This window comes from Dipodomys spectabilis, unplaced genomic scaffold, assembly GCF_019054845.1.
Source record: "Dipodomys spectabilis isolate Male_0828 unplaced genomic scaffold, ASM1905484v1 ptg000234l, whole genome shotgun sequence".
NCBI classification, from domain to species: Eukaryota; Metazoa; Chordata; class Mammalia; order Rodentia; family Heteromyidae; genus Dipodomys; species Dipodomys spectabilis.
Genome location: NW_024870911.1, coordinates 879,561 through 902,031, shown reverse-complemented (window position 1 = coordinate 902,031; position 22,471 = coordinate 879,561). Strand labels below are relative to the sequence as shown.

Genomic DNA, 22,471 nt, shown 5'->3' with positions numbered 1-22,471 from the left:
ATTTTTTAATTACTAGAAATAATGACCTATATAGGAGCTATAGTTTAAAGGTTCAAACCAATTCTCAGAATCTGTATAAACTACATAAAAATTCATTTTCTGTTACTAAAATAATGAACCAAATTTTTGTAGAGTATACTTTTTATATACAACAATAATATTTTAATTCTCTATAGCAGTTGAGAATTACAGTATAAATATTTCAGATAAGTTGAAATATAAACTTCTCCTACTGGTTTGCAGTGAAGTTTTTATTGCTTATTCCAGTACAGATTATTAAAATTATTTCTATTCTTATATAAGAATATTCTCATATATATTGTATAATATATTGTATATATATATATACATATATAATATATTGTATAATATATTCTATAATATATTATAACATATTCTTATAAATATAATATATAATAAATTATTGTTATCTTTTTATTTAAATATTTGTGCAAAGGAATTATCATTCTATAATCTTATATAAAAATGCAAAATTATTTATATTCTCCTTTAACAGAATTACTACTTCCAGAACTGTCTTCTTGTTTTTGTGCTACATTGGTGTTTCTTTGGTAAAGCATTCAATTTGTAGTCAGTGAGCAGATGTTGATATTACTTTACAGTTTAATAACACCATTGAGACTGAGGAATGTAGTTATCATTGGTGAGGTCAGTCATGGAAACTGCTCTTCCAGTGTTATGCTATCAATTTCCCACTTCTTAGATGTGTGATTCTTTTTCCTTCCAACTCTTTTTTCTGTCTCGAGTGCAATTTTATTCTATAGTACATTTATTCACTCTAATCAAGTGTTTGTTCTTTTTAGAGGAAAATAATTTACTAAGATACACTTGAACAGTAGGTGAGTCACTGTGACATACTCCTTCTTGTATTTTCTCATGAAATAATCTTTTCCATTGAATCACAGAAACAGATGTTCTAACCCCACCATGCAAAATCTTCTTTTATCATCACATTTGAAAGTAAACATATTCTGGGGTCTGTGGCAAAAAGCAGTCAGGACTCATTGAGCAGAAAGTTTATCATTTAAAATCTGTGCATTTGCATTTTAACATTTTCTCCTATATATTTTATGAAATGCATTGTTCTATTCTATAATTTTTCAGCCCCTGCTTCTCCTCCTCAAAACTTCTCTGTGAAACAGTTGTCTGGTGTCACTGTGAAGTTGTCATGGCAACCGCCCATGGAGCCAAATGGAATTATCCTCTATTACACAGTTTATGTCTGGTAAGAATTTTTTTGGAAGTAGTTCTGAGAACAAATATTAATCTGTAACATAATAGGAATGTAGGTTTTTATTTCAGAATCCGATGCCACTTAGGAACCGGATTATTAATAGGCTACTTAAAATACTTGATTAAGCAGCAAATATACCTCATGTTTTGTAGCACTAGTAATATAATATTTGCTATTAAAACTAAGAAGCAATTATTATATATAGTTTGCACTCTACTCTTAAAAGTCTGACTGATCAACTTATTTGATTTGCAAGCATATAATTTTAAACTCTTCTGATGATTTACATACCCTTTGCCACTCTTTTAAGTCTCCTTAAGCAAAATAATTCACTTTAAAGTTAACAAAGAAGTATTTCTTCAAGATTATTTTAAGGCAAATTTTCCACTTTGTTAGAATATGTATTTAGTGTTTCCTAACCAGTTTTCCCCTAATTAGTAATTTATCCTTCAATTGTGAAAGATGAAATCTTATAGAGTGACTCAATATTGGCTGTATTGCTTCATGAAAATTCATTTAATTAAAACCTTACTTTGATCTGGCATTAAGTCTTAGGAAGAGGATTCACCAATTATTTAACACATTTCCTAGTAGATTTTAAATATTTCAACTAAAATGCAATTTATACAAAATTTTATGAAAGAGTTATATGTTTTTATATTTCTGACTTGGAAAGACCAGCCTTGAGTGTGAAGCTATGATATTTGAAGAAGTGGGTTTTTTTTTCCTCTTCTTTTCTTTGCAAAATATTTTTTTCTTTCTCTAGTGCCTGACTTTTAGAGCTATTCTTTTTGTCCCTTTTTGCCTAATTACTAATAATGTTGCCTAGTTAATGAAATTAGAAGTCCTATGAGAGAAGTTAATGGAAATAAAGTGTCCATTGACTTATTTATCCCTTCCTCCCTCTCTCCCTCCCTCCCTCCCTTCCTTCCTTCCTTCCTTCCTTCCTTCCTTCCTTCCTTCCTTCCTTCCTTCCTTCCTTCCCTCCTTTCTTTTTCTTTTCTTGCTTTCCTTCTTTTTGCTTTCATCAACCCATCTATCCACTCAGCAATATTGTTAGAGCACCTTTATGCCTTTGAATGCGATACAGATAAGATGCTCTTAAGAGCTTGCTTAACTTCTAAAAAGAAAATTCTACTATACTGGTGTTTTTATGATACCTAAAGAGAAAAATGATGGAATAATTAGGAACAGAGTCTTTGACAGAAGTTACCTTGGGTTTGCATGCAATCATAAAAAGGTCAAAAGCTATGTACATATGACCAGATAAGATGATGTCAAGCGAAATGAACCCCAAGATAGGGACACAAGTGGTTTTTTTCTTTCTTACTATTGTTTCTAACATATTTACAGTGTATCATGTAATTTTTTTTTGTTTCTTTGTATGTTCCTCCCCCACGGTACAACTCCTGTTTTCACTGTATTTGATGTCAGCTGTATTTGATGCAGCTTGTATATACACTTCTCTAATTTGGGGAGAGGAAGAGAAAAAACAAAATCCTTAAATAGGGATACAGTTTGACCATTGTAGCAATGAGATGTACAAGAACTATGTTGAAAAATGAACTTTACAATTTAAGCGGGGGGGGGGGGGGGGAGGAGTGTAGTTGTGGAGGTGGGAGGGAAGGGATGGCAGGGGAAAAACAAAGGAGGAGGCAACAATGCTTGATAGGAAATGTACTCATTACCTTGCTCATGTAACTGTAACCCCTCTGTACAGTATTTTTACAATAAAAAAAACATTAAAAAATTAGTCTCTAGTCACCTGTGACTTGCAGGGAGAAACTAACTGCATCCAGTTTACATTAGTTCTGTGTGGAAACACAACTTCTCATTCAGAGTACAAAAGGAGAGCAATATTGGGGCAGAAGGCAAAATGCAAGGGTCTAGTCCTGGTGAAAATTTGATTTTCATTTTAACTAAAATGCAAATTGCAGTAGCATCTTAAGTACTTTGAATTAAAGATGACTTTTTGATGTTTGAATTAAAGTAGATAAATTCTTGAATTTTAATGACAAAGCTAGAAAATAGTCTAAGTGAAACAGGTTAATGTTAAGTGAAAACCATGAACTTATTCTATTTAAATTTCATAATATTTTTCTGGCTGGGTTTCAAGTCCCATATCACGCAATCAACCTTGTTCTTTTATATAGTGATTCTCTTCCCAGAGCCTTAGGCATTCTTAGCATAATGTTTGGCACACATATATCTAGAGTGGATCTAGATATAGCTCATCTGTTTATTTTTCATTCTTTGAAGTATGATTGTCTATAGAAGCTACTTGTTTTAGGTAGTTAGCACTAGGATTTTAGTTATTTTTAAATCTCAAATTGATCAAAGTAGCAGGACTTCTTGAAAATAATCAGTGACACTCAGCTATATTGTATTACTTAAGATTACATTCAGGCTGATACTTTACATACTACAATTTGATGCTGTGCAAGACATGACTTAATTTCAATAACTTGTTCTTTGTGTTTTTTCTTATAACAATGGTTGTATTGTGAAGATATTTAAGTAACTCATTTTTGTCTCATATCTCTGAGTTTAGTTCAATGTATTCAATTAATTCAAAATTCCACTCCCCTGGGCATTCAAGTTTGAACTGAGGATCTTATGCTTGCTTGGCTTATGCTCTACCACTTGGCCATTTCTCCAGCATGGTTTTTTGCTAGTTACTTTGGAGATGGAATCTCATGGACATTTTTGCCATGGCTGACTTTTGAATTTAAGGTCCTATGGATCTGAGCCTTGTGATTAGTTAGTGCTATAGCTATGAGCCACTAGTGCTCAGCTCCTATTTTGTATTTTCTCTCATTATCTAAGAGATACCTTTCCTTTTTCTTTAATGATAGATTTTAGGTACAAGGAAAGCTTCTCAAAGTGAGATTGTAGAGTATCAAGTATGAGGTAATTGTGGTTCTCTAACCTGGCTTTAAAAAAAAATTCTGTCTCTGATTTGCAGTAACAGTTCCTGGATTTAAGGCTTTAATTTTTTTTCTTCTCTATATTCTTGATCTAATCATAGGATTTATATTCTAGTTCCTTGGCGCTTTCATGTATCTTGGCATTCATAGATTGATACTTCAAGTTGTTTCCTCAGCTCTATTTTGTTAGTGGGTAGGATTTGTGAAGTTTGCTTTCATATAGTTTTCTTGCTCTAGTTGAGGACATGGGATGGTATCACGATGTGGTTTTTGATACAGATAAAAAGAAAACCATGGGTGTAAAATTGATGAGAAATAGGATTGAATACTGACTTTGCCATCCCATTATGTGTGCTTTTCCCTAAGATTAGTGAATAAATGGTGGCTGTTATTAGCAAGATTTCTGTTTGAGGGTCTTTATTCTACTCAAAACTCTGTTTCCATTATTTTAGTTACTTCAATAATACAGCATTCTATAACACATGCTCTGGATGTATGTATTCTTTCTAGTGTATTTTCCAGGTTGTTCTGTTTTTTATACTGGGTGACATTTCTCTTTGTCATGAATATTTCTCTACAGAATAGTTCATGAGGATAAATGTGTATTCATTTTATTTTTACTGCTGTGTTAGCCACATTTGAGTTGTAGATGATGTGTTAAGAAATTCATTTTAAGCCACTGTACTTTAAAATAAATTTTCCTTCTGAAGTAACTTTTTTTAATCCATCAAGATGGTACGGTACCATTTTCCCCTCAGTTATAATGAGAAATCTTATGACACTAAATGATACACAGTTCTTACAATATGAGGGCAACTACCTTAAGGAAATTTGATTTTCATTAGGACACTGTGTGTTTATTTATGTAATAAAATTTCAATTGTGATTTGATGGTCTAATAATGTCATATAAGAGAAATTCACTTATCAGATACTTGAATTCAATAAATGTATATTATATATATGATGTAGAAATCTTTAAGTAGTTGTACAAGTAGTTGTCACTTAACAAAGACGATTAGAAATATAATATTCCTAACCAGCTCTCCTCTGCTCTCCACTTCCATCACTCTATAATTTTGTAGGATAATCATCATATTCTTCATTCTTCCTCTCTTCTCTTCATTTGCCTACCTGTTTCCCCTTGACCCCACTCCATCCTTTTCTAGTACCTGCTTCTTGTTTTTTTATTTTGTGGAATTTTGACTTTGTATTCCTAAGGAATTACACTATTTAAGTTCTCCCTTGAATTTACCATATTTCAGTTAATACATCTGTATATACTTGCATAACACCCCATGTATTTACTTACAAGTTCATAAGCTAAATCTAGCTTCCATATACAAAGGAACACAAACATCTGTTGTCTCTCTAGACCTGACTTATGTTTCCCCAGTCCTTTCCATTTCTTTACAAATGATACAATATCATTCTTTCTAATGGATGAATAAAATTCTATTGTGTATATATAACATGTTTTCTTGATTTATTCATCTGGGATGATTCCGTACTTTGGCTATGGTGAATAGTGCCACAATAAACATGGTTGTGCTGGTGCCTTTACTGTGTATTGGTTTAAAATTGTTTGGGTAAATGTGTGGGAGAGGAATTGCTGGGTGGCTATCCTAACTTATGTCTGAATCATGCATCAAAAGTGTTTCTCAGATTCCTTAATGTATATAAGAAGTTATTCTGAATCACAAAAGTTATTAAGTATTTATTAACTTCTGTGAGGAGCTACAAAATATTTAGAACTTTAAAGTAATTATAGATTTATTATTGATCAAATAGGTATGTAGGAAAGAATTATCAGCACCTTTATAATCTGTCAGGAAGTCAAAACAATTCCAATGTAGATCTTTGTTAAGTGTCACTAGTCAAAAACTTCCCTGGAACATAAAAGATTGCCCTAGAAAATAGCCTTCCATATGTTAGAAAGTCTGCTTCATCCTGATTCTTCCAGCTTTCTAAAAGATTTCCACACAGTGGCTCATGCCTGTAAATCTAACTACTCAGGAGGCTGAGATCTGAGGATCCCAGTTCCAAGTCAGGCAGAAAGTTGGCAGGAGACTCATCTCCAATTAACTACTCAAAAAAAAAAAAATGGAAGTAGTGGGGCTGGGAAGATGGCTCAGTGGTAGAGCGCTTGCCTTGCATGCCTGAGGCCCTGGGTTCGATTCCTCAGCACCACATAAGCAAAAAGAAAAAAAAAAAGCCGGAAGTGGCGCTGTAGCTCATGTGGTAGAGCGTTAGCCTTGAGCTGAAGAGCTGAGGGACAGTGCCCAGGCACAGAGTTCAGGCCCCACAACCGGACCCAAAAATAAATAAATAAAAAAAATTAAAAGAATATGGAAGTGGTGCTGTGGCTCAAAGTGGTAGAGCACTAGCCTTGAACAAAAGAGCTCAGGGACAGCACCCAGACCCTGAGTTCAAGCCCCATGACTGACAAAAAAAGTCCTCAGGGTTAGAGAATATAATACAAACCAATAGTCAAGATGCGAAGGGGCCTATTTCAGATTTCCTACATTGCCTCCTATTTGGAATGCAAGTATAAAGATGAGATCAGTGAGCCATTTTGAGAGCATATCATTGACCACAGTACAGGAAAACTGAAGGAAGAATCACTTTTAAGGGGTTGAATGGTCATACTACAGAATGGAATATTGGCACTAGGTTAGGAGGAAGATGGAGTACATGCATAAAGGTGCTTCTCAAGCAAGAGCTTACTGCTGGGATGAGCAAAGCTCTCTCTTAGCTCTGCCTTATTATCTATTTCTCACTCTGAGGCTGGGGTGGCACCTTGGGCCCCCCACACTTTGCTGGAACTGCATATAGTTCACTAATCCTGAATCAGTTGTCAGCATTTCAAATGACTTTTTGTTACTTACAAATATCAGAATACTTTGTCCTATACCCCATGATGAAAATTTGCTGGGATAGAAGGGTGACTACCTTTTTAGATAGAACATGTGGTCTGTGTTTTTCCCTGGGTCCCACTGCTCATGTTTGAATCTTGTGATTTTGACATTAATTTACGGATTCTGTTACATATTCTTTATATATATATATATATATATATATATATATATATGCATATATATATATATATAGTGAAAATACTGTACAGAGGAGTTACAATTACATGGGCAAGGTAATGAGTATATTTCTTATCAAGCATTGTAGTCTCCTCCTTTGTAACCCCTTCCCATCCCTTCCCATCCTCCCCCCTGCCCCCCCACCCAATCCTCCCCCCCCCTCTGTTATGTATTCTTAAAGTGGACAAACCTGGGTGCGATTGGTTTATTTGCAGGGATGGCGAGTGAAATGGTCCAGAAGCCACTGTAGCACTTACTATTCTGGAGCAAGTATTTCTCTCATATATTTCCTTTGTTCTTATATTTGCAAAAAATACCACAAAGAGAATAGTATCTCCATATTATCTCTATTTTGTAATTGTAGGAATAGAATTTTCATGTGATTAAGGATTTGCTGAAGTTTACACAGCTGAAGCCAATGGAGTCAGAATTCCTACCCAACCTCTGTTTTACTTCCAATCATGCTTTTCCCACATTACTCTGAGTGTAGAAAATAACTGGCACTCACAATGGAATTCTATGTCTCCATCAGAAAGAATGACATTGCACATTTGTTAGGAAATGGAAAAACTTGGAAAAAATTATATTAAGTGAAGTAAGCCAGGCCCAAAAAACATAGGTCCCATGGTTTCCCTTCTTTGTAATATCTAGTATATGTATGAGTCAAGCGGAAAAGGTCAGATAATGTGATGTTAGGAAAATAAACCCTTAGATATGTATTTTAATGTTTTTTTCTTTCATGCATTTGTTTCTAATGCATTTATAAGATTATCTCTTTGTTGCTTTGTATGTCCCCCCCCCCCCACAGTATAACCCCTGCTTTCACTATATTTGATGTCAGTATAACTTGTGGAGGAGATGGGGAAAAACCAGTTGTTTAAGGATACAGGTGGACCTGTTGCAACAATGAGAAGTACAAGTTGTCATGTCCAAAACGAGCTTTACAACGTTGGGGGGGGGGGGGGGGAAGGAGAAGGATTGGGATTGGGGGGGGAGGGGGGAGGCTGGGAAGGGATGTGAAGGGTAAACAAAGGAGGAGGCTGCAATGCTTGGTAAGAAATGTCCGCATTATCCTGCCCATGTAATTGTAACCCCTCTGTACAATGTGTTCACAAAAAATAAAATAAATGAAAAAAAAAGAAAATAACTGGCACTTTTTCTAAACACTAAGCTATTAAATTTAGGATTACAGAAATCTTAGTGTGATAATAGCATATGTTTTAAAAAGATAAAGATAAGATAATTACACTGATTACGTTGTCATATAGGATAATTGGGACTTTTGTTTTTGTTTTTATGTTTGCAGTACTGGACATTGTACTGATCAGGGCCTATTATAGTTCACCACTTTAGCCAACCCTCTACTACTGTAAGAGAAGGTCTCCACCTATTTTGACTTTGTTGGAGTTGGACCACAATTGACTTTTGCCTTCTAAGTAGCTGGGGTTATATATGTGGTTGGCCTTTCATGTTTTTACAAAAACAAAGCAAAAACAATAAAAAGCCTCAAACATAAAAACTAGGTTAATATTGGTTCATCAATCCAGTTGCATTACTATGAGTCATTACAGTCAATAGTATATGGCAGAGTAGAGTCTAAGGAAGGAGAGATTATGATAGAAATGCAAAAGATCAAGGCATTTGAGGAACTATTCAAAGAATGAGACAGGGACCATATAATAACTAGAAAGAATTTTCAGTTTTGAGTACTGGACTTCTCAATTGACTCCAAATTGGCATTTATTGTCCTATCCAGTTAAAATGGGCAAGGTCTACTAGCTGGATGTGAGAACTCAATTTTTTTAAGCATAGTTGATATCCAAAAGCTTTGTGAATTCAGCAATGAGATGGCCCTTGTGTGGTGAAAATAATGAATAGCACAGGAGAAAAGTTGGGAAAGACAAAGCCAGAGAGGTAGCAAGGCCCAATACAGGAGTTTTGATTACAGAATGGAGTTTGGGTTTTATTGAAAATATAGTGGAAAGTCCCTGCAGTGTTTTCTCCAGGGATATGGACTTTGGGTGTAAGATTCAACTAAAAATTTTGAATCCCATTTAATCCTCTCTGTCCTGTGTGTGTGTGTGTGTGTGTGTGTGTGTGTGTGTGTGTGAGAGAGAGAGAGAGAGAGAGAGAGGGAGAGAGAGAGAGGAGAGAGAGAGAGAGAGAGAGAGAGAGAGAGAGAATTTTGTAACTGCTTTTAAGTAGTAAGAAGTCAATTTGTTACTCAATTGGCTCCATTACTTCCTTTCTAAATAATGTGAATACTATGAAAACAATGAATATATACTGTTGAATTACTGTTTAATAAGAACTTTTTTAGTATATGGTAATATGTAGGAGAGTAGGATAGTAGGACTATATTTAATGACTCAATACTTGTAATATAGCTGTACTCAATACAAGGTTTATTTTATATTTTATTATTATTTTATATGTATGTTTATTTACTTGCATGTATATATGTACTGGGGATTGAATCTAGGGCCTCATGTATGCTATACAAAGAATTCTACCATGAGCCACATCCCCGAGTCCTTTAGTTTTCTATATTGTTTTGAGATAAGGTAATTTAGTCTGAACTTGAGATTTCATCTCTGTTTCTTGAGTAGCTGGCATTATAGGCATGCAGTACTATTTAGTATAATTTTTAAATGAAGGATGAACAATCTGGAGGGAAAATAATCATATTATAGTATCATAGTATGTGTATATATATATATATTATTTTACAGCTACTTTAATTTAGACTTTTAACGCTTTGGATTTCCAGGATTATATATCTCATATTATGCTCTCTCTGGTATAGGGATCTCCATGTGAGAATTAATATCGATAGTGAGAGCTTATGAAATAGAACCCAGAGTTGTGACTTTTCTGGGAAGTGGTATGTTTTCAGAATTAGTAGTCATGGGAAAACTAGCTTTAAGAACAAGTAGCATATGTTGAAATTCCAAGCATTTTGTAATATTTGAACTGACAATATTAGTCCAAGGATTATCCGTTTGTACTCTGTGTAGGAACAGCATTGGAAAAACAAATCCCACACGAATTTCTCCAAGGGATACAGTTAAGTACAGGTGCTTTCACAGCATGAAGATTGAAGGCATTGTACATATGACCTTTTAGAGTATCTGCCTTGCCAAAATCTAAAATTATAAGCAAATCTAGAACTCTCCAACATTTCATAAATAACACTTCAAAGAGTTTTTTTAAATAGTAGTTGAAATGCAGATAGCTTGTGCTGTGTAGTGAGATCTAAAAATAGCACGATTCTAAATGTCAGATTAAGTAAGATTGATTTTTTTTTTTTTAGGAAGGAACTAAGGTTGTATCATTTGGTTATAGCACTGAGTATTCAGTAGCACTGTCTTTGAGAAATGAAATTACAGATACGTTCTTTGAAGTCCTTGTAAGAAATGAGTGTGGTGATTAGTCATTTTGAACTCCTGAAGAAAGGATGAAATAAAAAGTTTAAAATAAGATTCAGAGGGTGCAGAATTTCCTGAAAAACTTTTGATTTCAGTATTTTCTTACATTTTCTATATTTTTAATCATAACTCCAAATCTCTTGTGAATTGTCAATTGACCCCTGATTGCATACTCAGGTTTGCTGAGCATTAAGCACTGTGAATCACCTATGCCTTTTTAGAGAACATTTACTTTTATCTCGGGTGCACTTGTGAAATTTGGGAAGAAGTTATCTTTTCTACTTCTTGGTTAAAGATGTAAAACAATGCTTTCACTCCTAAGATTAATTTGATGATTATACTTATTGAATCTATAAGCTTCCTAGTTTTCTAATAAAGTTTTGAAAATTCTACCAAAATTATTGATTCATTCTTATACTCCATCATTTTTGTTGACTAAATATGCATCTTCTTCCTAGTCAAAATTGTACTCCAGTATTTAATGCATAATGCTTTGGAGTATCAGTTAATATGTTTCAGTTATTATGTTTGGTTTCCATTTGTGTAAAAGTGGAAAATCTAACACATATGGAAGAAAACAATACTGATTATGTACTCATTATTGTCATTGCAAATAATTAATACATATAATTACAAATAACTTAAATTCCATGTGAAAGTTAAATTTTGAAATTTAAATTAAAACAACAGGTAAAAAAATGCTAATGAATAATTTAAAAACAGAGCTACATTGCCACTCCAGTGGTAGTTTTCATGTGATTTCTCTCTGCTTATCTTAGATTTATTCATATTGTTTGAAGGAAGATTGTTACTCATTGTTTTAATTTTTAAATTTTTCTGTCAGTGATGGTCTTGAACAATATGAAGTGCTCTCTTTGAGCATTTTTTACTGAAGGCTAGAGCTCTTCCACATTGAGCCACTGCACCACTTCTGATTTTCTGGTGGTTAATTGGAGATAAGAGTCACAGGCCTTTCCGGCTCAGGCTGGCTTTGAACCACAATCCTCAGATCTCAGCCCCATGAGTAGTTAGGATTACAGGCATGAGCCACCAGCGCTAACAATATTCAATTTAAATTTTTATCTTTTTCATTTTACAATAAAATATTAACAAATATTAGGAAACATTGAGCTAGAAAGGAATCAGGAAGATGTAACCAGAGTCAAGAGGAAAAGCACAATTTAAAGTTAGAAATGGGAAAAGGTAATTACAGACATTTAAAATGAAAAGATAATAGAATATTTTTAACCACTTTAAAATTATGTTTCAAAACTTGATGAAATTACAGATTCCTATGAAGTTACAACAGATAGTTTCAAGGGAAGAGAAAAATCTTAATAGGTAATAAGCTTTATAACAGAGGGGCTATAACTTGATATTAATCAAACAGTTCATTTTCTGAAGGCTTTTACACAATTTTCTTAGCCCTTCTGGAAGAAATCTTTAATTTGATGACAGTAAATTCTTTGAAACCTAAGCTGTATGTTTTTCACCTTTATATTTGCTATGACAGCACAGTCATATTTTAGTCTTTTGCTAAGTATTTGATGAAGTAATGAAAAAGAATTTATTGTACATTCAAATCTCGATTTACCCCATTTCACTGAACTTTGTACCAGGTAGTTGTATTACTTTTTGACCAGTTTTTACTTCTGGACCCTTAAATGATCCCCAGTAGTCTTCTCTGTCCTCAAATCCCTGTTAAATTTCCCTCACCTCATCTACTGAACACTCACATGGTTATCTCAGCTTTCTGCTTCTAGCAATTATGGGATTATTTGCATTTGTATCCTTTGTAACAATTGTCAATGTGTGAAAATCTTTCTCTAGATCAAGTATAACCCTGCTTCTTTCTGTCTTCTGGATTCTAGTTCTTTGGTTCTGCTCCTACACCATGGTTTATAAATATATGCATCATCAACTTTTCTGTCATTCTCTTTAGTGTTTCGTCTAATTTTTTCAATGTGTAGTAGTCCTGGGGCTTGAACTCAGGGCCTAAGCACTGTTGTGAGCTTTTTCATGGAAGGCTAGGGCTATACCGCTTTTTTGTTTGTTTGTTTTGAAAAGGAGATGAGCATGGGGGGTTACAGTTACATAAGTAAGGCAATTGTTTTTAATCATTGTTACCCCATCCCTCATTATCCCCCACTGACTCCTCCTTATTCCCCTCCCAAGTTGAAATGTTCATATTCAACATAGTGTCAAGTGAGTATCAATGTTGCTGTTCATCCCTTGTCCTGCTGTTTCCGTGATTCTCTTTCCCTTCCACACATTGTATTGTCTAATATGCAAAACACGATGTACAAAAAAAGTAAGAGAAATGAAAGAAAAAAATAAAACAACAGACAAAAAGAACAAGCTACATAAGGGTCTAATGAGAACCTCTTGTTCCCATAAGTCAGGGTTCATGTTGATATGGTTTATTATATATAGTCCTATGAACTAAGCAGCTGGGTTATTGAGAACCTCTGTTAAGGATATCATATACATGTTCTCCCTCTTTCAAATGAGGGAGATCATACAATCTACTTTTCTTTGGGTCTGGCTTACTTAATATAATTTTTTCCAAGTCTTTCCATTTCCTTATGAATGTTATTCTTTCTGATGGAAGCATAGAATTCCATTGAGTATATATACCACATTTTCTTGATCCCTTCATCTATGGAGGGGCATTTGGGTTGGTTCCCTATCTTGGATATGGTAAATAATGCTGTGATGAACATCATCATACTGGTGGCTTTAAAGTGGCCTTTTTTTTTTTTGGTCATGTGGGTAAATTCCCAGAAGTGGGATTGCTGGTCATAGGAGAGCTCTATGTATAGTCTTTTGAGGAATCTCCACACTGTTTTCGAGTGGTTGAACAAGTTTGCACTCCCACCAAAAGTGTAGTAGCATGCCCCTTTAGCCACATCCTTGCTAGCATCTGTTGTTAGATTTCTTGGTTATGGACATTCTAACTGGTGTAAGGTAGAATTTCAATATTGTTTTGATTTGTATTTCTTTTATAGCCAGAGATGTTGAGCAATTCTTCATGTGTCTTTTGGCCATTCGTATTTCCTCTTCAGAGAAGTCTCTATTTAAGTCTTTACCCCACTCTTTAATAGGTGATTGTTTCTTTGGGGGTTTGATTTGGGGAAATTTAATTTCTTGAGCTGTTGGTATATTTTACATATAAGACCCTTGTATGTTGTATGGCTGGTGAAGATCTTCTCACAGTCTGTGGAGTTCCAATATATTTTGCTAGCTATGTCCTTTGCCATGTACTAGCTTTGCAGTTTAATGCAGTCCCATTTATCCAGTCTTTCTTTAATTTGGTGTGTTTCTAGGTCTTTATTAAGAAAGTTTTGACCTATTCCAAGGAGCCCTAGTGTTTCTCCTATTCCTTCTTGTAATGTTTTCAAGGTAGCTGCTTTTACTTTGTGATCTTTGATCCACTTGGAGTTGATTCTGGTGCAAGGTGATATATAACTTTAGTTTTCTATACATGTTTAGCCAGTTCTCCCAGCACCATTTATTGAAGAGGCTGTCTTTCTTCCATCCTATATTTTTGTCAAAAATTAGGTGGCCATGGGTCTGTGGATTCATTTCTGGGTCTTCGAATCTATTCCATTGGTCCTCAGGCCTGTTCTTGTGCCAGTCCCAAGCTGTTTTGAATACTATGGCTTTGTAACAGAGTTTGAGGTTCGGTATTGAAATTTCCTCCAGCATTGTTCTTCCTGCTAAGGATTCTATTTGGGGCCTTTTGTTGTTCCATATGAATTTTTGTATTGCTTCTTCTATTTCATTAGGAAAGAATTGGGATATTGATGGGTATTGCATTGAATTTGTATATGTGCTCTACCACTTTGAACCACAGCTTAACTTTTATTTTCTGGTGGTTAATTGGAGATAAGAGTTTCATGGGCTTTCCAGCCTGGGCTGGCTTTGAACTCGAATCCTCAGATCTAGCCTCCTGAGTATCTAGGATTACAAGTGTGAGCCACCTGGGCTCAATGCATCCTTTTTATAGGGAGTATACAAACAACATAGCCTGATGATATTAACCTGATAACTTATAACATGAAAATAATAACAAGTGAATATCCTATGACTCTTGGGTGTCTCTGAGATTCTAGAACAGCATTGTTGATGTGCACCCTTTTAAGCCTTACTAGTCTGAGGCTATTGACTGCATCATTACTAACACATACATACTATTCTATCAAGTACAGGAAAATTAGTGAACAATATTAGTCTGTAGGAAGAAAATAAATGATAAAGAACCAACTGAATGAATGTTAATATTCTTTAGTTGAATGGTTGGTATTTAGTAAATAAAATGATTAATCTGGATTGTTTAGAATATTTATTAGATTGCTGGCTTAGAAATAAATTCATGGAAACAAACATGGATATATATATCAAATTATCAAGTTAGAATAAAATATCAAATGACAAAAATGAGAGCTAGGACTGTGACCTTTCTAAAAGCCTCAGATGTTGTCTGAGAAAGCATGCATGTTCAGACTTAGAGAAATGCAGAAATCATATGTCTTTCTATGTGGATTTGGTATTTAAAATTCCTGCCGAGCAGTGGAAGCTCATACCTGTCATCCTGAGATTTGAGGATCACTGTTTGAAGGCAGCCTGAGCAGCAATATCGATGAGAGTCTTATCTCCAAGTAACAGCTAAAATTCCTGAAGTGGAGTTGTGGCTCATATGGTAGAGCACTGTCCTTGATTGAACATGCTAAGGAAAAGTATCCCGGCCCTAAGTTCCGATACAAATGAACAAAAAATCTCTATAGGTAATTGCTGCTTATAATGAATTTGATATTGCTCTAAAATATGAAGCAACTTATGAACAAAACACTGGTGAAACAAAAAAAGCACAAAAGAGAAATAAACACTTCTCTTAAGCTGTGTAAGCTGTGGAATTTTCTTCATGATTTAGATGTCAACATATAGTCTACCTTTTGGTTAAAAAAAAGAAAGCTATGTAAATTAACACATAGTTTTCTCCAAAGACCTTTCACTCTATCCTAAATGAACCAACCCAAGACCTTTTATTGGTAATACCATGAGTGAAACAGAAAAACTTCATTGGATATTTAGTCAAAATAATTTCAAAGTAATTCAAACTCTTGATTTCCAAAATTCAAATAAGCCTTAACAATATCCTATTAAGCTTAGAATTAAGTCAGTAAAATGACTGCATTGAGGAAGGCCCTTAAGTTTTTTTCTCAGTTTTAAAATTGGTCAGTGTTACAAATGTGCCAGTTGTAGAACTAAAATTCTGTGTAAATTTGAGTGCCTTCCATTTTCACACATTTTATGACTTTGAACATGTAAGAGTTAGACCAAGTTTGCCAGGGGGGCCTTCCCCCCTCCATTCTCTTCCACTGAACTCCCAATCTTACGCTGTTTTTAAACTCTACAGGCTAGCTTTCCAGGGAAGAATTTCCTGTGTCTTTGGGGCTTTGCCTTTTTCTTCTTTTCTGAACTTTGGTCATAACTAATTTCATTATTTATCACAATGATATTATCATCTTACTCACATTGAAGCCTAATATAACATAACGTTAATACGAAGAAGATATCGAGTTAGTAACATGATATCATCTGCAAGTTTAAACAGAGTAGGGAAACATGTATCTTTGGAGCCATATTTAAAGAACCAGCATCTGGAATTCAGACATATAAAAAAATGTATGAAAGACTTGCTTTTAAAAATTGACCACAAATGATCATAAATATGTAAGAAGAATTTGCATCTCACTATTATGAGTCAATTTTTTTCTGTGACAAAATACCTGGCCAAACTTGAAGGAAAAAAGATTTATTTGTGGCTCATAGTTGCAGAGCTTTCAGTGTATCATCCTGGAGAAGGTACGGCAGAGTTGCTCACCTCATTGCAGCTTGGAGCAGAGAGAGACTCTTGTGCTGCTTATTTCTTCTCCCTGTTAGGGGATAATGGGTCTTCTCTCCTAGTTAATCTTCCCTCAAGGTTAATCCTCACAGGTAGGTCTAGAGGTGTGTCACTAATTCTTGAATGCTTCTTAATCTGATCAAGTTGGCAAGATTAAATACCAAAAGACCTGTAAAAGAAACTGTAAAAAAAAGAACACCTAGCTAACACTTGAATGAATTATTTGAATGTCCTTGAAAGTAAATCAAGTGAATTAACTGAAGTATTCTAAAATTCACCATTTTCATTATTTTAGGAATAGTGGCATCTTTATCATTTAATCTAGATGATTAAATTTGTGGTTGTGAATGTTGTTACTTCCAATGTACTTACTAGGACTCAAAAAAGTCCATGGTGGTGTTTTCATTTAAAAGACATTATACTGACAGCCTTTGTTTCTCTCTCTGTCAGGGATAAATCATCATTAAAAAATATTAATGTGACTGAAACATCATTAGAGTTTTCAGATTTGGACTATAATGTTGACTACAGTGCCTATGTAACAGGTAGCACCAGATTTGGTGATGGGGGAACAAGGAGCAGTATCATTACCTTCAGAACACCAGAGGGAGGTGAGTTCTTGCTGATGGAATCCAATCTCATGAATATTATGATCGGAAATAAATAATCAATATCAAAAGGTATTTTTACCCTAATTAGATATAAATCTTTCCTGTTTCCCAGCAATGCAATGTTGATAAAGCTAGGAAATCAGTCTGTGCTTCAATTTTCCATCCATGGTGCAGAAACCATACAAAATCTACTTCACAAGATCATTGTGAGGATTGAATTAATTTGTATTTGCAAATGTACTCTGCTCAGTGTTTACTTGACCTATAGTGAGCATTTTATGTGTGGGTTAAATGAAGGAAAATAAAATGTACAAAGTCAGCTCTTGATTTGCCTTTGCTTTTTAGTATTCTGTTTTGATAGTCTAAGCTACATTATGCTGTCACATATGTTACATTAGAACTTGTTGTAATGTTTATAAACCCAGAGCAGAGGATGTGTCTTAAAGCCAGAGTATTTTATCATAAGGAATCTGTGTCTTCTCTCTGATTTTTCTATTATAGAATGTAAGTGGGAGGACACAAGCATTAGGGATTTCATTTTCATTTCTGCCATGTAAATAGATATTTCTAATATGAGTTGTTTTGAAAAATCAATTATCACCACTTTTTCAAAGTTGTAGGTAAAATTTAGATCCCTTGGACATAACTAGTGGCTACAAGTCTAGTTCTTCATTCTTCTGTTCTTCAGCACCCAGTGATCCTCCCAAAGATGTTCATTATGTAAATCTCAGTTCCTCATCAATAATTCTCTTTTGGACACCTCCTTCAAAACCAAATGGAATTATACAGTATTATTCTGTTTACTATAGAAATAATTCAGGAACTTTTATGCAGGTAAGACCTGAGTTTTCTCCTAATGCAATTTTTACATCCTTTAAATTTGTTGGAAATATAGCCTTGACATTTTCGAAGCAATTATGTATCTCTGTTGACAATTGTGCAAAGATATTATACACTTCACACTGACATAGAGAAAATTAGTAGAGAAATGTCAGACTTTTTCTCTCTTTCTCCACACATACACACATATACACATATGTGCATATACGCTTTGCTATGCTTTTTAAAATGGTTATTTTAAATGGTTATTTATACTTATATAAGTCAGGTAATGAGTACAATTCTTTTTGAACAGTGTCACCTCTTCCCTTGTTTTCTCCCAGTTTTCCCCTTCTGGTCCTCTTCTCTACATCATTTGTGCTTTTTAACAGTAATGATGCTATCTTTAGTTTAATTCTGAATGGGAAGAAAGTCCTCAATTCTACTTTTTCTAAAAACTGTTCTCTAAAGTGTGTTGGTTTCCATTTATTCTCAGGTTTATTTCTTAGCTAGAAAGATGCTTTTGTATTTTATCAAATATACAGTTTTGGTTTGAATATATTTGTTTTTTAAAATTAATGTATTTTGTGTCATTGGTTAAAGTCGTAGGACTGTAGTTATTTTATCTGCAGTATCTAAGGTCCTCAGCTTGCACAGTTTGCACATGAGCACTTTCTGGATGTGAATATAATGGTTATAGAAATAACAAAAATGCATTTAATTAAGAGAATTTTTTGCATTTTTATTGTGACTATTAAGGAGTTGTACATAGGGGTTATAATTTCCTAAGTCAGGTTATGAGTATAATACTTCTTGATTAATGTCTCCCTTTCCTTTATTCTCCCTTATTTTATTTTTTAAATGTTTTTTGTTTATTGTAAAGATACTGTACAGAGGGGTTACACCCCTTCCCTCCCCATCTCCCCAACTCCTCCCTCCCCCACCCAGAAGCTGTAAAGTTTGTTTTCAACATAGTGTCTTGTACATCTCATTGCTACAATGGGTCAATTGTATCCTTGTTTCAGCATTTTGTTATTTTCCTTCCTCTTCCCAAATTAGAAAAATGTGTATACAAGATGCAGGGCACCAGAATCAAATACAGTGACAACAGGGGCTATACCACGGAGCGTTCTCCCTTATTTTCACTTGCTTATCTTACCCACAGTTACATAATTCATACTTTAACCTAGTGTTACATGGAGTACAATGACTGAATTTTAATTTTTCAAAGAATTATAGCATTTTTTGCAAATTAAATATTCACAATATTCTTCTATACAGAAAGAGCAAAGTTAGAGTCGCTGCGATTGAATCAAACATAGAGAGAAGTAGAATACAATCTGGTAAATGCTACCTTAGGAGACACTTATAGAGTGTGTACTTCACAAGTAGGAATTAGCAAATGTATGTTGACGATGATTTTGAAATTCTCATATATCCCCCTCTCCCACCTTCTTTTCCTTGTGCCATGACTGGGGCTTAAACTAAGGGCAAGGGTGCTTTTCTGCATTGAAAAAAAAAGGCAGTGAGAAATGGGTCTTATAATTCTAGATCCTAGGAATGCTTTTACCTCTGTGCAATATATTTAAAGCCTTTGTGCCATATATTTAAAGCTTATCACAATTATTTTGACTATTGGTCCACATTTAATACTCAAGTATGAATGTCTGACTATGGTTTCAGCATGATCTTCTAAAACTACTATTCAAACTTGGGTACATAATATGATCCAATTTGGAATTTATCTGTTTTAGAACAAGTCTTAACTTTGATTAAGTTATCTTAAGAATGCTTTTAAGTGGGACAGCTGCAAGAAGGCACAGGCTAAGAATGTTAAACTATTTCAGAGTTCTAGCCTCATATTCCTTGATATTCAGTCATGGTTTACTGTATTCCTAAAGTTAATGTTAAAAACAATATGTTCAATGGGTCCACCTGTATCCCTATTTAAACAATTTGTTTTTTCCCTTCCCCTCCCCAAATTATTCCAACATCAAATACAGTGAAAACAGGGGTTATACCGTGGGGGAGGGACATACAAAGCAACAAAGAAATCATCTTATAAATAAGTTAGAAACAATAGCAAGAAAGAAAAACCATTGCAACAATGAGATGTACAAGATGTTATGTCGAAAAACGAACTTTACAACTTTGGCCGGGGCAGGGGGGGGGGGGGGGCGGGATAGTAAGGGGAAACAAGGGAGTAGGCAACAATGCTTGATAAGAAATGTACCCATTACCTTGCTCATGTAATTGTAACCCCTCTGTACGGTATTTTCACAATAAAAAAACTTATTAATTAAAAAAAGAATATACAATAAAAAACACCAATATGTTCACTACCTTGCTTTTCTATTTTAGATTGTTGGAATAGAAGAAATTCTCAGAAATGAGAGCTGTGTTTTTTCTTTTTTCCTGTTTCCATAGAAATTTATAGCATACTTCATACCTTCTGTTTCATATATATCTATTACTTGTTTTAACTCCTTTTGCCAGATCTGGCATTTTAAGAAAATTGACATATGACACTTATCTTTCCTTTCCCTGATATATTCTGGCCTAGTGTCATACATAGGCTTAATGCCCAATAGATTTGCAATATAATAGGCTTACATTTTCATTACTTAGCTATAATTTTATAACATTTCAGGATGAAGTAAAGTAATCTTTCCTTGGGGAATTTAATCATTCTACTACTTAGCCATCCATCTTCTTCCTTGTTTCACATTAGGTTTGCTATAAGGTACTAACTTTTCTATATTTTAATTTCTACTAACTTACTTCTTATTTCTTCAGTGTGCCTGACATAATGTTGAATATTAAGAAAATATTAAATGAACTTTAATAGATTAGAACAATATATAAGATTTTACTAAATACTTTATGACTGGATTTCCAGTCATAAAGACAATAAGCCTCATTTAGATAATTTGAGCCAAAAATTATGGCTGAGCAAACAAAATGAATTAAGTAGATGAATGAGATAATCTTCTTCTTAACTGAACCAATTTATAAATTTGTTATGTGTGTTTGTATGTTAAGTCACACATCCAGAAGGAAAGATTTCTGGGTGATTAAAATATCATTCATTACTCCCTAGTCAAGGACATAGTAATTAGAATAAGTCCTAGGTGAAGAATAATTGCAATTTATTCAAAAATCCTTAAGTAATTCATACTGTGAGTAGTGCTTTATATACACCAGTTACTCCAGGCCTAAAGTAGATGTACTGAAGGCAATGGAATTCATACAGCCTATTTTGTGTGAGATTTAAAGTGTCTATTTCCATAGAAACCCACCACAAAATCAAGGTAGTTCTTTATTGTATTCATTCTTTTTCCCCTCAAATATTTAACGTGACAAATTTCAGAACTATCTTAACTATAAACTTAAGTCAGATCGACTGATGTTTATGATTGACAAGTGAAAAGACACAAACTGTTTTTACTGAGTGCAAGGCATGGCACTGGTTGTTCTATGTGTGTCTTTGTGATCTGATTTTAAAGCTCTCTGAGAAGTGAAAACCATTATTCTCTTTTTATAGCTGAGGGAAGAGAACCTTTGAGATTAGATCATTTATGCTGGGCTACTCTGTCAGGACTTGAATCTAGACCTATAAAACCCAAAAGGCTTTACATAGATTGGTATGACTCAGATTGCTCATCAGAAATAGTCATTACTGTACAATTACTCATACAGATTACACATTTATATATAACAAGGTCTCCCTGTGTAATGCCATATACCACCAAACCTGCCTATGTACATGCTTTCAAAAGCTATTTTTTTTATTTTGGAATTAATCCTGTTTGGAAATGTGTTTTGTCTTTAAAATTTGGTCAGAAATGAATACTTCAAATATTAAAATACATTTAGTAGTAAATACAATTGGAGTCTAGCAGGAGAACCTAGACATTTTTCTTGCTTAGTATTGTGCAGTACCTTTAACTTCTGTCTCTTTGCTCCCTGCAAATTGTAGCCAAAAGGAGAAGTTACTAAGGAAAACTACCAGTGAATTCTTTCAGTTAATAGAAAGAAATAGACACTTCCATACTTTCCCCATCATTGATGGGAGGAAAACATTTTGAGTTTTGTAATATTCCCAGAATGTCAAGAAGAAAACCAATGCTTTGAAAAATACTAGTGTTTCATAATGAAAATAGATAGCCCTCAGCACAGTGGGAAGAGCTCTCCCTTGGCCATCTGACCTTTGTCATCAGCTCAATATTTCAATTTTGGCTCCTTGCTTGTTTATATTGTGATTTGGTAATAAAACTGCTACCATCTATTTTTCTTTTCCTATAAGCATATTTTCACTGTAATGCTGCTTTAAAAATGGTCAGTGTACATTAATGGCTCATGCCTGTAATTTTAACTGCTCAGGAGGCCGAGATTTGAGGATTGTGGTTGAAACCAGCCAGGGAGACTC

General features: G+C 34.2%; 1 protein-coding gene across 1 annotated transcript in view; it reads left to right on the top strand.

Moving 5' to 3' along the window:
- Ptprq (protein tyrosine phosphatase receptor type Q) overlaps window positions 1-22,471 on the top strand; it is a 170,224-nt gene that overhangs the window by 44,451 nt on the left and 103,302 nt on the right. Inside the window, exons 18-20 of the mRNA XM_042698841.1 lie at window positions 1,126-1,246; window positions 17,063-17,223; window positions 17,912-18,057. Of these exons, the coding sequence (XP_042554775.1) occupies window positions 1,126-1,246; window positions 17,063-17,223; window positions 17,912-18,057 (428 nt within the window). The remainder of the gene's footprint in view (window positions 1-1,125; window positions 1,247-17,062; window positions 17,224-17,911; window positions 18,058-22,471) is intronic.